The sequence below is a fragment of the Symphalangus syndactylus genome, chromosome 21 (assembly GCF_028878055.3).
Source record: "Symphalangus syndactylus isolate Jambi chromosome 21, NHGRI_mSymSyn1-v2.1_pri, whole genome shotgun sequence".
Taxonomy (NCBI): Eukaryota; Metazoa; Chordata; class Mammalia; order Primates; family Hylobatidae; genus Symphalangus; species Symphalangus syndactylus.
Window position 1 is genome coordinate 73,960,119 of NC_072443.2, and position 18,124 is coordinate 73,978,242.

At 38.9% G+C, this 18,124-nt stretch overlaps 1 protein-coding gene across 5 annotated transcripts in view; it reads right to left on the reverse strand.

Annotated features, from left to right (window-relative positions):
- MITF (melanocyte inducing transcription factor) overlaps positions 1-18,124 on the reverse strand; it is a 235,766-nt gene that overhangs the window by 202,140 nt on the left and 15,502 nt on the right. Inside the window, exon 1 of one of the 5 annotated variants that reach the window (XM_055259880.2) lies at positions 9,334-9,465. The exons of the other annotated variants lie outside the window; for them this stretch is intronic. Coding sequence (XP_055115855.2) covers positions 9,334-9,434 — 101 coding nt within the window. The 5' untranslated portion in view covers positions 9,435-9,465. Of the gene's footprint in view, positions 1-9,333; positions 9,466-18,124 lie in introns of those variants that run through there. 5 annotated transcript variants of the gene reach the window in all.

Here is an 18,124-nt window from a genome sequence, read left to right on the forward strand (position 1 = left end):
CTGCCATTCCTGGAACTCCCCACTTTGCTCAGCCTGGTCCAGCCGCTGTGGCCATGATGCTGCTGCTGAAGTAGACACACTCCTGTCCAGATACTATGTACTTTCTCTTCCTTCTGCCTGCTGTCCTTTGCCCCCAAATACTGGCATGACTCCCTCATCTTCTTTGGGTCTTTTCTCAAATGTTATTTCCTCAGTGAGGCAGTCCTTGTCCACTCAATTTTAAATTACAAGTCACCCCAAACCCATCCATGCTTTATCGTTCTCTATAACACTTACCAGCATTTAGCATATTATGCATTTTACTCATTCACATATTTATTTCTATATCTGCTTGCCCATGTAAGTTCCATGAATACAAAGATTTTCAACAGTTTGGTGCCCTGCTGTATTCCTCATACCTAGACAACTTCCTGAAACATAGTAAAACCTCAATAAATATTAGCTCAATAAGTGGTTGTATGGATTGATGGATAGAGTTCAAGAGTGGCCCAAATCCAGAGAATTCAAGAGCTGTGAAATGTTTGCTAGCATCTGGCAGCCCATAGGAAGCAGCTGGTGGCATGGGTGTCATCTACTATCACTATGTACCCACTTTTAACTGACACTCACTGATACTCTGCATGAAAGTCAGTAAACTAAGGAATGAAGTGACATAAAGACTTGTCAAAGCAATCCCTTTTAAGGCTGCATGACTCTCTGGATTAAAGAGTGAACTAGCAAGTAAATAATTTTTATCGAAAACAAGATGCTCTCACATGCACAGAAGTGGAAATCACTTCTAAATTGCTTCCCTGTGCCCCTCAGCTTAAGACAGAAAAGGATGGTTTGCTTAGATTGGACATCCCAAAAAAGAGACTAGATTTCAAAAACTTTCTGGCATGAACCAACATTTGCCATTAGGCCTGAATGGCTGGCACAGCTGAGCCTCCATGCATCATTCTAAATATAAAACATGAAGCTTCAATTATAACTTAATGACAGATATGTAAAGGAAGATATTAAGAGTGGCCAAAAATAAGGCAGCAGGAACCAAGGGTAGATATTAAAACTACATAATATTTGGCCTGGCCATCAAGGAAAAAATATTAATAACATTCAACCAGACCCAAACTAACATAAGCAGTTTATGCTCTTTCATGTTTAAGAACCCAATAAAGGTTTGCATCCAGGCTTCTCTTACCCCACCAGTACCTGAAATAGCAAAAACATCCACAAAGAACAACTTGTCCAAACTTAAAAGACATACATCAATCCTAATTGATGAAAATTAAAAACCAACGATCTCTAAATGTATCACCAATTTCCAGTCTAATTTAGAGCTTTACAGCCCAACACACACGTAAATGGAAACACAGAAAAGTTTTCCATTCCCAATCTTAGCAATCCCTCTCATGCATCAAGCATGCATCGCGATGGCAGGCTACTCAATCCAATTCTCTACACACATCTGTTAATCAACATGAACCCCATGTCACATTTTAATTCATTTGCTAGAGAATTTGGGATGATTCAAGTTCTGAATGCTGGTGCCATTTTTAAATGGCATTAATTTCACATGGAAGTGTTTCAAAAAAAACAAAAACGGAAAACTACTAGAACTGTTGAAAAATATTTTAGCATTTACTGCAATGGTAATGCTTACTTTCCAGTATTCTCTATTTCCATAGCTAAATTTAAGAGGGCTATAGGTCTTCTCTTAAATCTATGATAGCTGAAGCAGCTATGTGTGTGTTGCATCCTATCTGTAGAATCCTCCCCGTTCACTAATGACACACTGCTGGAGAATCACTTGGGACCATTCAAAACCATTAAGGCTATTAACTCTGACTTGGGCCAAGTCTAATAAACAAGTGTCATCCAACAGGAAATGAGTTAAGCTGGCTTGTAAAGTCATTTAAGCAAATACTCAAAGTCAGAGTGCCTGACAAGATGCTTCTCATGGAATTCTTTTGCTGTTGATTTTGCCCAATTTAAATCAGAGCTCACTGGAAGTGTTCATTTCAGGAAAAAAAAAAAAATCCCATGTTTAAACGGAGGAACTTTCAGTTGGTTTAAGTGACCACCTAAAAGAATTCCTAAATGTTGCCCAAGTCTCTCTGTCTCATACATAGCAACAGCAGGTGCACGATAAATAGTTAGGAAACCAACATGGAATGAATCCAGGTCCACCTACATAAAATCAAGTTTCGGACCTGGAAATTCTAGATCATAAACAGTCACACATGAGAGAAGCCGTTGCGGTCAGTTACGGTGGTGCTGTATATATTTTTGTCATGTCTAAGTAACACATGCATTTCAAAATATGGCCACCTCCGGGTACTTCTTAATGCTAAGCCCACACCTACAACATTTCATTTCCCAAATGAAATCATTCTTATCGTTGAATAGTTCTCTCACATATTACCTTCAAAGAAACCTGTCCTAATAAAAGCCATTCCTACTCTACTTGGCCTCCAGATTTAACCACTTCCTACATTCAACCATCCTGGGACCTAGCTTTACTAGACTTTAATTCTGACCTTATTTATCTTGCCTTTTGTCATAATTGCTTCTTGCTTTTGTGCTCCATTAAACACTAAGGTTTTTGAGAGCAAGAACTCCAAACACTTTAAATTCCTTCCTCTTCATATGCAGTTGCTTTTGCACAGTCAATACTCAGTGAATGCTGATTGAATTGAAAGGATCTCACTCTTAGAATGCAATTCTCTCAGAGTCTCCAACTAGTCTAGTAGCTTAAAGACCAATCCCACTTAAAAATTAACTTGAATTGTAAGTACAACGAAATCACTCCAAGTTATTAACCTAACCATTGAAGTGTTTATTTTCCTACTTGGAAAACCAAGTCAACCATAGGAACCAACCTACCCTGGATAGGTGACTCTAAAAGTAGTGAGGTAATTTCCTTCAAAAATGACAAAGCTTTCAGGATTCTCTGGAATGCATACCTACCCATTAATGTGTCACCATTAATCATTCCCTTTAGGTAAAAGCAACAATAGAACATTTCAGAATTTTCAAGTAACATCATACTATATACTCAGGTATCAACATAATCTCAATTTGATGGTCCCATGGCTTACATAGGTAGAAGGAATTAGGAGGTAGATTTACCAGAGATACTAAGAAATCTTTTTTCAAATTTATGAAACTATTTCTATACTTATGCCCCAAGGATGTTGTTCACTGTGTTTGTATAAGCATCCACATATATCTATCTGAGTGAAAAAATGAATGAGAGGGCAAAGGAGTATGTTTTACTACCAAACTAGCATTGCTAGATTTAGCAAATACAGAATGCCCAGTTGAATTGAATTTCAGATGAATAAAGAATATTTTTTTAGTCTAGCTGTCCCATGAAATATCTGGAACAAAGCTATAGTAAACAACTATTCTGTATCAGAAATCCAAATTTAACTGGACATTCTGGATTTCATCTGGCAACTCTGCCCCAAATTCAGAAATTGCACTATTGAGTCTCCAGTTTAAAGAAAGAAAAGGCAATGGCACATGCCTGTGTTCCCAGCTACTCAGGAGTCTGAGGCAGGAGGATCAGTTGAGCCCAGGAGTTCCGGCCTGTGGTGCACTTTGCTGATCTGGTGAGCGCAATGAGTTCGGCATCAATATGGTGACCTCCTAGGGCACCACCAAGTTGCATAAAGAAGGGTAAACCGGCCTAGGTTAGAAATGGAACAGGTCAAAACTCCCGTGCTGATTAGTAGTAGGATTGCACCTGTGAATAGCCACTGTACTCCAGCCTGGGCATCACAGCAAGACCCCGTATCAAAAAGAAAAAAAAAAGAAATCACATAGCAATGACTATACTTTGTGAAGCCCTAACTTTCAGAAAGAACAAAATAAGTAGTCAAAAAATAATAATATTTTAGAAAGCTCAATATAATGATGGTAGGAAAAATAGTTGAGTAAGATATGAGTGCTAATGAGGTGCCAGATTACCAAGATGAAACCCTATGTGTGCATAATCTCATTTAATTCTTGTCACATCCTTATGAGGTAGGGACCATTATTATTATTATCATCATCATTATTGTTATTATTACTATTATTATGATTTTACAGATAAGAAATCCAAGATACAAAGAAAACAAGTTGCTCAATGTCATACAATAGTACAACAGAGACTCAAACCTTGGCAAATTTAACAAAGGACTTACATGCTTACCCACTGCCTCATTTTACAGGTGAAGAGAGAATCTTAGCGATTTGCCCAAACTCACACAGCCACCAATCGGTGCAGCTGAGATTCAAACCTAGAACAGTCCTACTCCAGAGTTTTAGTCTCGACAGGCTATTGCCTCTCCAAATCATGCAAAATGGGACACATGCCCTCCCTAACCACATCAGCTGCATTTACCATCCTAACGAATTTGAATGCTTCATCTTTAAAACACTGTGCTTGAACTTACAATGGCTTCCTAGGAATTTGTATCAAACCCATTCAGCTGAATTTTGACTCCATATTACTATAAATGATTCTGGGTTGGATAGGGAATGTGGGGAAGATTTCTATTAGGAGGAGGAATTTGTTGATACTGCCATTTCTGTACCAGAACATCTCGTTAAAATAAGCCACTTATCTAGGGTCTACCAGTCTTGCTGCCTCAAGGCAAATTCTTGCTTCTGCACATGAATTCCAAACACCGGTAATAACCTGGAACACAGATAGAACGGTTAACCTGCAGCAGCCACCAAAGCCAAATTATGTACGGAAGACTTTTCTTCTTGGATCAGGAACTCAACAGCCAGGATTCTTCCATGTAAAATATCATGTTCAGAAAATATGAGAAGATATCTAGAACTTTTCCTGGAGCAGATTTTCTTATGGGAATCTTCATAAGCCTTATTCTAGATGCTTGTCTATCTATGGAGTGAAGACAGGTGTCTTTTATTAGGGGAGGAAGGTGTGTATGTGAGCATGTGTCTGTGTGTGTACACACAAGCATGCTCCATATAAGGCACAGACCTTGAGGTTTATCTTCTTATCTAACTTTATCCTCCAAAATTTCCTATAGAAAGCAGAGAACATCTTGTCAGACTATAAATTAACTTCACGAAAGAATGGGAATCTGTGGAGAGCATGGACCCTAATAAATTTGCTTATGCACCTTATAAAGACTACTTAGTAATCAATCATTTTCTTTTTGCTTGATTGTGGGCAGAGTCCATGTCTACTTTATACATGATTGTATTTTTAGGTGTTTGGTACAGAACAAGCACCCACCTACACGACAAAGAAATGAACAAGCAGTCACTTTATTGTCAGCAGTAAGCAGTTTACATATAGCCTTACTTTTGTCCTCACTGTCCTTGAAATCTTTAACAAGGTTTTTACCCTCTTGCAATCACAACCTATCTTCAGGGATGAACAATGCATGTGTATCATCGTTCCTCACAAAGACAGTTCAGCTGGAACCATCCTAACTGGCCTCTGTGACACCAGCCCTGGCCACCCTCCAACCCACTCTTCATTTGGCAGCCAGAGCCCTATTCCTCTGCATGAAGCTGGCCACGCTCCCTGGTGCTCCAGCCACACTCCATGCTTAGACTGTCTCAGTGCCACACTATGCTACACCTCCATGCCTCGGTCTACCTGGAATGTTTTCCTCTCATCTGTTTGACAATCATTTTTTGTTTTTAGTTGTGTTGTTTTGTTGTTTTGTTTTGTTTTGTTTGAGATGGAGTCTCACTCTGTTACCCAGGCTGGAGTGCAGTGGTGCAATCTTAGCTGACTGCAACCTCCACCTCCCGGGTTTCAGCAACTCTCCTGCCTCAGCCTACCAAGTAGCTGAGATTACAGGTGTGCACCACCACACCTAGCTAATTTTTTGTATTTTTAGTAGAAATGCAGTTTTATCATGTTGGTCAGGCTGGTTTCAAACTCCTGACCCCAGGTGACCCACCCACCTCAGTCTCCCAAAGTGCCAGGATCACATGCCCCTCTATCTTTTGTCTTTAAAGGAATAATTACAGACCTAGCATCATACTTATGTCACTTTGAGTTACAAGAAGGCAGAGCCCATGAATTATAGGCTGGCCATTTATCAATAGCATAGTGCTGGCATACAGGAGGTGCTCCATAATTGTGCCCCAGATGGAGACATGTGCTTTAGAGAGTAAAAGTGAAAAACTCTGCTAATCTAATTATATCTTCATATCTTACTCCACTGGAAGAATACTGTCTAGACCCATTCATTAAATTCTATCTATTAATATATCTGCTAAATCTACCACAAAAATTATTGAATGGAGGGATAATGGTGCATGCTGTTGTCGCTATTGTTTAAATGAACATCTGCTGACCAAGAAACATCACAGAATATTGCCTATTTGTAATTGGGCTTCAGGGACCAAAACCAAAAGGAGAAGGTACAGTAAGTTTTAACTCTTGTATCTACAGTTAGTCATGGGAGCCTGAAGCACTAAATTCAGAAGGGCCCAAGGCTCCTCCTGGGTTCACAGGAAAGAATGAAGTGACAGTTGGCAATATCTACCGTACTGCAGCAGAAGGAGGGAGCAACACAATCCCACATACTTATCCCTGATCCTGTCTTTAGCCTTCATTGTATATAGCAGGAGACAGATCCCCAGGGTCACATGATTAGGTAGCAGCACAGCTGAGTCTGCAACCAGGCCTCCCAAAATGTGCATTCACTCATTCATTGATTCAACATTTTTTTAACACAAGGTCCAGCAGGATGATATTTACTGGGATAAGATAAAATGATAAAGAAGCCAGGTGCGGTGGCTCACGCCTGTAATCCCAACACTTTGGGAGGCCAAAGTAGGCGGATCACTAGAGGTCAGGAGTTCAAAACCAGCCTGGCCAACATGGTGAAACCCCGTCTCTACTAAAAAAAAAAAAAAAAAAAAAAATACAAAAATTAGCTGGGCATGGTGGTGCACACCTGTAATCCCAGCTACTCAGGAGACTGAGGCAGAAGAATCACTTGAACCCAGGAGGCAGAGGTTGCAGTGAGCTGAGATCGTGCTACTGAGTGAAAGAGACTCCATCTCAAAAAAAAAAAGAAAGAAAAGAAAAGGAAGATAAAATGATAAACAAAACCATTCATGGTCACCAAGCTAGTAAAATATACAATTCATTTAATACATACTCCAGTTAAATTACAATCTCATGATATCTCCAATTCTTACCTCGTTCAACTATTAAACTTCCATTTTCTTATATTTAGTGACATTTTCTACAGAAACATAAAATCTCTTTTTAAAAAGATAACTCATAGCCCAAACAATTCAACCAATTCATAACTATTTTTCCTTTCCGCTCTTTATTCTATTTATCAAACTTTTAAAATTCACATTTAACCAAAAGCTCCACAATGACATTTGAAATATTTTCCAGATAGCTATACCATTCCAAAATCTCAATTAAAAGAACTTATCATTGCAATGTTAGAAGGAAATGTTGGCTAAGTGTATATGGATCTTATAATACAAATTTTCCCGTGACTGAATAATCATAACTTATCCTCAGGAATGCAAACCAGTGCTTAATAGGTCTTACGGTAAGGAAATTATATTTGTATTCCTAATCCAAACCTTAACTACTAACAGTTAAACTAAATCCACTCTCTTATGAAAGATAACAGCAAAGAATCAGTCACCAGCTTACAGCAAATATTCCAGCACATATGAGCTTGGTCTGCAATTCTTCAGTTTAATCTTACTTTTCTTTTTAAAAATGAGGGAAATTAATTTGTGGGAAAATTAACCAGGAAAAGAGATTCCTCTGAAATCTTAAACAATTTTGTCAAAAAAAAAATTTTCACAGAAAGTAAATGCTCCAAGATGGAAATATCTATAATTTTCACTAAAGAGTTTCTATTTTGACTCTGGAATAAACATATGACTTTTCAAATTCATGTTGGTTTGCAAAATTCCAAACACCAAGTAAGCACTCATTTCCATAAAGTAAAAAGACACATTCTGGTCTTATTCTAAACAGGCTACCAGAAAACAAAACTAATACTGTGAACAAACAAATCTTCGCTAAAACTCATTGAAATAATCCAAATGGTTTCCATTCCAGGGAAAATAGTAAGTCAGCAGTTTGCATATGGCTACCTTTTCTAAATACACAAAATAAGCAAAAATGCCACCAGAGGAAAGTGCGAATGCTGAACCCTTTCTATTTCTGTTTCCACGGGACTGCAGTTCAATCAATACCGCCCAGCAGCACCCAGCCATCCTGTGTGCACACTTCCAGGTGGCTTCCAGCGTCCAGCACAGGAGCCCAGAGGACTCCCAGGAAAAGGTTCATGGAACCACCACTCAAACCACAACCAAGCGATAAGAAAGCCTGAGGTCCAGACTCCCACTGTTAGAACAAGGAGAGGCAAGCCAGAAAAATTAATGTGTAGAGGGCTGGAGAAATCAAAATTGTCACAAATAACACAAATCCTAAACAAGAAAATGATGAGGACAGAGCTGGGCATTCCTTAAAGGAGCAAAGGCTCTGAACAAACAAATAAATTAATCACGACCTTTCACATAATACCAGTAACAGCCTTGAGTTGGAGAAAAACTGTTGAGTAAAAATATTCTATATAAGGAAACTTACTTAAGGGAAGTATTCAAAACCCTTCACCCAGGGTAGAAGACAGTCCAAAGTGCAAAATCAGGAGTGAGACTCCTCTGTCTGGGGTTATTAAAGGGCACGTCAGAAAAGCATCCTAAGCGCTACATTATTTTTGAAGTATAACAGAAAAAGGAAAAGGAAAATTGCTGTTTAAACTGCAAGACAAATAATTCATTTTCAAATCCCTATGTTCCTACAGTACTTGAAAAGACAATAATTAGTCAAGAAAATAGCAAAATGAGGAAGTGGTATTCTTTTACAATTTCTGTTAATCCCCACCAGCTGTAATTTAAGAAATTCAGTGACATCAGCATTTATGTTTGAGCCAGCAGAATGACAGAAGGACAACTGCAGAATCATCTGAGAAGAGGAAAAGAAATTTGGGGACCACTGGAAAACGCATTTGGAAATGTGGAAAATTAATGCACTTTGCAGTGAATCACTTCTACAGCTTCAAATACCAACACTGCCAAAAATAACATAAAAAGTGGAAAAGGAAGCATAAGCACTCCAAACCTAATCAAATGATCCAGTGGAACTTCTGAAAAAATGTTCACTGAAACAAGTGAACTGAACATTTCTGAAAACAAACAGAAAGCAATCTAGCCATTTACGAACAAGAGCCAAAGATTTCATACGATATAAAGATTGACATCCCTTAAAAAACGTGCTATATAAGAACCTGTAAACTGAGGTACTTTGGTTATCATCTGTATTACCTTCTTGAAAACAGGCACAGAGTCAATTCCCTGGTTTCCTTTTCACAGAGAGAGAAAATAGCTCGTGGGAAAACCACTGAAGTATTTTCAAGGTGTCCCATTTGACTTCAGAGATGGAGCGGAATAGGTCTGAATTCCCAAGATTAATGCCAACCATCAGCTTTTACTTAGGTCAGAAGCAAAAGGAGAGGACAATCACACCAAACTCGACTGACCAAACAAGCTACAGAAGAGAGCTGAAAACACTCACCAGGGCCGCCTCGGCCCTTTGGCGGAACATTAAGTCCACTGAACCGTCTCAGAAAGGAGATTATTACAAACATGCGATTGCAGACGTTCTGCCACACGCTTACGTGCACCTTCTCTCAACACTAGGAAGGCTAAATTAGAGATAGAGTGATAATTAACAGGATCCTTGGCAGTAGGAGCTGGCTTCTTTAGCAAACCAGTAATTGCTGCCTACTTAAAATGACAGGGAATTCAGCCAGGAAGGAGGGAGGTGCTAGATGGTAATCATAAAAGGTAAAATAGACTTTACATCAACAGGTTACTTGGCTCCAAAACTACCTCTTTATCTATAGATTCAGTTAATAACATTAGTAAATAAATTCAACACCTTACATATGAAGACTAGAGATCAGTAATCCTCGCAAGGAAAGGACGCAAGGACATCTGATGAAAATCTATGTCCTCTTTCCCACAAATCTTCCAACCCCCAAAATGTCATCAATTACTACTTAAACCATGAAAATAATTATCAACTTGCCTAAGATATCATATTGGAAAAGAAGATACTTCCCATAAGTGATATATTTTGACTTGGAATTCTTTTGAAAATACCCAGATGAGAAATTTTTAACAGCAGCCATAAACACTGTTTATGCCCCCTATTCTGACATCAAAGCCTTTTCCTTTGTTGGTAACCTCTCCAGAAAAGAAAAGGTATTTAACTCAGAGGTTGTTTACCAGGACGACTGAGGATTGCTGGCAAGTTAAAGAGCAAAGTTAGCACAGGGTGTCCTGTTTTAAACCACCAACCCCAGAAAATAAGACAGCCCATCAACCTATTAAACTGATTATTAAACATTCACCTAGACACTATTCCCAGAAGACCCACTACAGTACCCACTACACATTCCCCAGCAAGAAGCAAACCAATGTCCCTCTGACATCTTTAGATGCTCACTCATGGAGAGATGAGGATTCAATCTTCTGCTGTAGGGAGATGACTGTCGAGATAAACCAGGGCAGGAGGCCCATAGTTTCACAATGACTAATGCTGACCAAAACTCTTCATAAAACCAGCTCCATAGGTAAAGACCTAGTTTGTTTGCTCAGGAAAGCCCTGACTCTCTGATAGAGGTGCAAAGAATTCCCTGATTGTCCTCCAAGAAGAGATCATTACAAGGCTAAAGGCTTTCAATCAGGCTTATGATGTAGCCCAGGAGTCCCTGTCGATAATATCTCAATGGAAATCTTAAACATTTCTTGTGGTAATTAAAGACACATGCAAGGTAATGAATCAGGGTTAGAATCACTGGGAACTTGGATGTTTACACTTTTCTTGGTATGGATGAGAATCAAGTCCTTTTTTTCTTATTGTTGTTTTTCTTTCTCCTCTCTCATTAATTAAATGTAAGAATGCTTTTACATTCATTCTGTGAATCTCTAACTCATCACTGATAGAACCCACTAAATATATGGCTCACCATTAAAGCCATTAACTAGGATTTTTTATAACTTCCTCTTCTCTGCTAGATCATTATATCCTTTTATTGAAAATATTTAACTCAATACTTTGCACTGACTAATGCTCTTAACACCCACAAGTCAAGGCAGAAGTTATGCTCATTACACAACATTATGATGTTTCAAGACCTCTGGCGTGCCAAAGATAAACAGTCCAGAATGGAACAGACCGGCTACAAATTTATGAAGACACACAAAAATAGCAATCAACAAGTCAGGTTAGGAAAAAAAAGAGAGAGGGAAAAAGAGATGAGAGAGAAACATCCAGATGTTATGAGCTACATGTACATGTTCAGTAGTAGAACACAAGGATGGGTATGTAGACAAGACAACTTGATGTCATCAAGTAGCAACATTTGAAGATTATTAATAAGAAATGAGGAAAATCTACCACTTACTTATATACCACACCCTTGTGAATGATTAAGCATCCACCATCCCATCTTTTCCTACCTTTCTTGGAGGCTTCACAGCCTACCTCCTTTCCTTCTTCAGAAGCAGCTTTAGACACAAAGGACTATGCAGACAGGCATGCTGTGAGCACCTTTAATAGATATAACTATTTGTTTTGGATTCGAATGTTCAACCACACCCTGAGTCTTCTGCCTTTACTTCATAAGAAACCTAGTCTCCTTTCCATTCAAAAATCAACATAAGTTGTCACCCCGATCACTCCTGCCTCTCCCTCCAAACCTCTGAACACCAAAATACATGGAAACCACTGCAGCATGGTGAATAAGACTGTGAGCTTTGAAGTCAGACAGTCCTCAGTTTGAATCATGGTTCTATCTTATTTGAGTAACTTAAGACAGACAAGTGACAGAAAACAGACAAGCACAAATTTCTTCATTTATAAAATGGGATCCTATCTACCTCGTATTAGAATTATATTATATAAAACACTTAAATACTGTACCTGGTAGATAGTAAGTGCCTTACTATGTTTATAATTCACCTAGATGTAAATTATTAATTCCTGATGTTTCTGTTTCTTCACTTTTCTAACACAGAAAGAATTTTTTTAATTACATAGGTAACTTCCTTAACCAGTATAATATGTAAGAATACTATAGAAATATATAAAAGATAGGCTAAAGCACTAACACAAGGCATATCTGTAAAGAGGGCTTTAAAAATGCTAGATGTTACTGTTATTACTATTGTTCTTTGTGCTCTGTCATCACCAAATTGTGTGATCTATCTGCTATGTAACTTGAAAGTACAGACCTACTGAAACCAATTCTTTTTCTCCTTCTTTCTAAAAGAATTCCAAGCAATCCCAACAAGTATTCAGTTAATGTTTACAATAATGACCATTCTGATAACTATAATATGCTAATTTCCAATGCTTGCAAAAGTCAAAATCATCACCTTTATCCTCTAGGCCCTGAGTAAGCTGAGCCTGGTTACATCAAAAACTGCCCACACCAGAATTTCTAAGTCATCCTGAAGTAGGAGACTACCAGCGCTTATTTCCTGGTCTCCACAGGAAGAAATGAAGAAACCCACCAGAATTAGCAAATGGCACCAAAGGCAACTGCTAGGTGCCCTCACTGCTCATCAGTATAAGAAACTCCCAGCAGTGCCATGACAGTTTACAAATGCCACGGCAACTCCCAAAAGTTACCACTCCTTTTCTAAAGATTTCTGAGTAACCTGCACCTTGATTTGCATGTAATTCCAAGTGGGTATAAATACTGCAAGTCTACAGTCCATACACTGCTACTCTGGGTGCATGCCTGGGGGTTAGCCCTGCTCTGCAAGAAGCAGCTACTCTGTTGTACACTTTTGCTTCACTAGACCTGCATTTTTCCAGCACCAGCTCGTTCTTGAATTCTTTCCTGAGCAATGCCAAGAACCCTCCCAGGCTAGGCCCCAATTTGGGGGCTCACCTGCCCTCTGTCAATCCTACTGCTTTTTGCTGGATTTTTCAGCAATGGTCCCATAATCTCTCTATGGTCTTTTCCCAGGTCCCCACCTTCACACTCCACCTTATTAAAGAATGATAAAAAATCTATCAAAATTCTACCATATCTCAACAGTGAAGCCTCAGTCAACTTTAAAGATCTGGAAGTGATGGGCCATTTTTATTGGCAAACAAACTGATAAAAATGAGAGATCAGGGCTGGGCGCAGTGGCTCACGCCTGTAATCCCAACACCGTAGGAGGCCAAGGCGGGCAGATCACGAGGTCAGGAGATCGAGACTATCCTGGCTAAAACGGTGAAACCCTGTCTCTACTAAAAATACAAGAAAATTAGCCAGGTGTGGTGGCGGGTGCCTGTAGTCCCAGCTACTTGGGAGGCTGAGGCAGGAGAATGGCACAAACCCAGGAGGTGGAGCTTGCAGTGAGCCAAGATCGTGCCACTGCACTCCAGCCTGGACGACAGAGCGAGACTTTGTCTCAAAAAAAAAAGAGAGAGAAATCAGGTACCTGGAAAAGCTTTATTAATGTGGCTCCCTCTGTAATCCACAACATCTGAGCAGATAGTGTTTTAAAATGTTTTCCCCAGTGGGTAAGATTTTTAGTCCACTGGAAGAACTGCTAGAGAAATACAGATGCAAGAAAACAGTTTTTAATACAGTCAACCCTCATTATTCATGGATTCTCCACTGTCAAATTCACCTACTCACTAAAACTGATTTGTAAACCCAAAACCAATATTCTCAGAGTTTTTACAGTCAATCACGTGCACAGAACAGCAAGAAATTTGAGTCCCCCAACATGCACGTTACCAATTGAGGTTAAATAAGGTAATGGTCTGCCTTCTCATTTCAGCTCTCACGTCATATTGTAGAAAAGTGTCCTTTTCACAGTCTATGTAGTGCCACATTTTTTGCACTTTTGGGTGTTTTTGTTGGTGACTCCTCTATTCAGTATGGCACCAAAGCTTAGTGTGAAAGTGCCGTCTAGTGTTCCTAAGTCAGTGAGGTTATAGTGCTGCTGGCCACGAGTTCAATGTTAATGAATCAACAATATATATTAAATAACGTGTCTTTACACAGAAACACACATAAAACAAAGTTATGTATTGATAGATTGATTAAATCTTGCGACCAGAGGCTCTAAGGAACTTATCCTGTATTTCCCTAGTGGTAATCATTCAGTATTTGCTAATTCGGTATTTGTAGCAGCTTTATAAAAAAAAACAATGAGAATTGACTGTATTTTTAGTAGTCTGTATCTTTAGCACCAATAGCAGTAACAATCATCACCCCTACTAACTTTGTATTGAGAATGTACATATGCCAGTCATTTTACATATTATCTTCTATAATTCTCACAGTTATCCCAAGAAGGACATGCCGTTAGCCCCATTTTATAAGCAAAGATATTAAGGCTCAGAAACACATGACAAGGGCTCATAGCTAACAAAAGAAAAGGTAAGATAATTTCTTACACATTTTCCTGAAAGGGTTTAGCAAAGTTTCCAAAACTTACTGACCCCTTCTAGCACACCAGAAACACTGCAGCCATCTAGTCATTCTTTATTCAACAAACATTATTGGACACACTCAGTATCCTGGAACCTTGAGATGTCCAGTGAACTAACAAATTCCCTGTTCCCATGGGAACTAACCAATAATAAAATAAGTATTACCAGATTGGGCTATTGATACATAAGAAGATATTTGATTTATTAAAAGATATATTATTTAAAAAATAAAGCCTTTTAAAACAGTGACAGCTAAAGGCCATCTTCAGTGAATACCAGTTAAAATATATTTCCAAGCTGGGCACAGAGACTCACATCTGTAATCCCAGTGCTTTGGGACTCTGAGGCAGTAGGATTGCTTGAGGCCAAGAATTCAAGACCAGCATGGGCAACAAAGCAAGATCCCAACCTTAGAAAAAAAAAAAATTAATTAGCCAGGCATGGTGGTGTACGCCTGTAGTCCCAGCTACCTGAGAGGCTGAGGCAGGGGAATTGCTTGAGCTCAGGAGTTCGAGGCTATAGGAAGCTATGATTGCATCCCTGCACTCTAATCTGGGAGATGCAGTGAGACCCTGTCTTAAAAAAAAAAGTAAATAAAATGAAATATATTTCTGAGTGGTGGGAAAGTGTGTGTGTGTGTGTGTGTGTGTGTGTAACGTATTATATATTTATATATATATTTATATATACTTTCTGAGTGGTGGAAGAGAGTATTATATATATAGACACACACACACACACGCCCTAGCGTAACTCCAGGTTCTTTTCCCCTCCCAGAAAGACCTCCCCTGGCCTTTGATGGTCTGATCTGGGATCCACACCATCACTCAACAGCTACCCATTTTCCAAAGGCAACAGTGGTTCAAGTTTGACCCTTCCTGCTTCCCATTATCCCCAGCTCAACAAATATTTATTGAGCATCCTTTTATATTACAAGGCAAGGAAAATTTGCCCAAAGATCCTACACATAATTCTCAAACCATAACTCCTGGGAAACAAGAGTAAAAGTCGGATCTCTTAACGTCCACCCATTTAGATACTCAAGAAATGTATCTATTCTGAAAATGTCCCAAACTGTTTTTTTTCATCTCTGATAGCTGGCTCTTCCCCAAGTTCAGGGTGTCCTAACTCTCAACACCAGCCTACACAGCAGATTTATCCTGTACGCTCACTAAAATGCAGAGTTCAGAAGCTCATCCCACCATTCCACTTCTGACCAAATCTCAACTGTCTTCTCTCCTGTGCTTACAGCTTCTCTGAACACATAAGCACTCACTCTAAAGCACCTACTTCTATGTCAGTTTCTTCAGTGTCTTTCTCTTTTTGTTTCAATCACAGAAAGAGGAAAATTTCATTTTTCCTCTTTTCTTATAAAACTCTGGATGGGAACTGTTTAACCAAGAGTCAAGTTTTGGTTAGTAAGAATACTGGAGAAAGTCTGAAAATATTTTGAAAAACACTGCCTTGAGAATCCTACATATGTTTGTATGAATATATATATATATGGATTCTGATAGAATATGCATTCCTTTAATTGCTACTCAAACTTGGTAATCTCATTCCAACGCACACAACAGCTGATAGTGGGGGGAAGTGGTCTGGAAGACTCCTGGGCTGCAACCCAGTGCTAATATAGGTTTAAAAACTTGCCACACCATCTATGAGAGAATGGGAGAAAATTTTTGCAATCTATCCATCTAACAAAGGTCTAATATCCAGATTCTACAAGGAACTTATATAAATTCACAGGAAAAAAAACAACCCCACCAAAAAGTGTGCAAAGGATATGAAGAGACACTTCTCAAAAGCGGACATTTATAAGGCCAACAAACATATGAAAAAAAGATCATCATCACCGGTCATTAGAGAAATTCAAATCAAAAGCACAATGAGACACCATCTCACACCAGTCAGAGTAGCAATCATTAAAAAGTCAGGAAACAAGAGATGCTGATGAGGCTGTGGAGAAATAGGGACGCTTTACACTGTTGGTAGGAGTACAAGTTAGTTCAACCATTGTGGATGACAGTGTGGAAATTCCTCAAGGATCTAGAACCAGAAATACCATTTGACCCAGCAATGCCATTACTGGGTATATACCCAAAGGATTATAAATCATTCTACTATAAAGACACATGTACATGTATGTTTATTGCAGCACTATTTACAATAGCAAAGACTTGGAACCAACCCAAATGCCCATCAATGATAGACTGGATAAAGAAAATGTAGCACATATACACCATGGAATACAATGCAGTCATAAAAAAAAATGAGTTCATGTCCTTTGCAGGGGCATGGATAAAGCTGGAAACCATCATTCCCAGCAAACTATCACAGGAACAGAAAACCAAACACTGCATGTCCTCGTTCATAAGTGGGAGTTGAACAATGAGAACACATGGACACAGGGAGGGGAACATCACACACCAGGGCCTGTCGGGGGTTGTGGGGCAAGGGGAGGGAGAGCATTAGGACAAATACCTAATGCACGTAGGGCTTAAAACCTAGATGATGGGTTGATAGGTGCAGCAAACCACCATGGCACATATATACTTATGTAACAAACCTGCACATTCTGCACACGTATCCTAGAACTTAAAGTTAAAAAAAAAAAAAACTTGCCACATATACCCCAAGCATTTGAGAATTGACTATGTGGTTAGAGTTTTTTCAGTGATAGAGAACCAAACTGTTGCTTATTTACTCAACAGTGATAAGGCAATGAGAGAGTCAATACCACCTGCACAGAGAAATGTTTCTGTGATTAACTATTTCTTCCATTCTTATGCAAACTTCTAAGTTCTAGTAGCAATGACACCAGTAGTAGCACAAAACAGCAGTAGGCAGAGAGCAATAATCATAGTACAGGAGGAGGAGCAGCAGTAAGGTGAGCAGCAGCAGCTGGTATCTACTGCACCCTTACTACAGGTAGCATCTCATCACCTTATTGAATCTTCGCAACTATTCAATGAGGTAGGCACCCAGTTGTCCAAGTTAGTCAATGACTAAACTGTAACTGATGAAGGTATCCACATACATGCGTAATATAATTGACATCTCTCCCCTGAGAAAGATGGATACTATTTGGACTAACCCCCCTTTCTGCTTTTTTTTCCCCTTTATACTTTCTAGTGACCAGTTAAGCCACGGTTTTCAGGAGAGAAATTGTGTGACAATCAAGAAAAGCAAACTATCATTTTCGTGTTGGGGAAAGAAAAAAACATTGAAAACTTATATCCTAGTCTCTAAAGTGGCTATATACTGCTATTACCAAAAAAAAAAAAAAAAAAAACCCAGAAGGGCAAAAGATATAAAGATTTTGAGGCTCAAGAACATAGGGCCTTATGGCTTATATTGGATAAAGATAACTATATAAACAGGCTGCCAAGTCAAGTGGGAAAAGATAAGGTAGGAAGTCACTATGGCCAAGGCTGAAACATGACAGTTAGGAATTAGAGATTTCCGTGTTGAGACAGCAGTGCTACACAGCCTTGGTATTGTGTAACCCCAATTAGTGTATCTCATTATTTATTCCTCCACCTAGCTATAGTCTATAATTATGATGAAAGAAAACATGTTGATAAAGACAAAAATTGTTCTGGC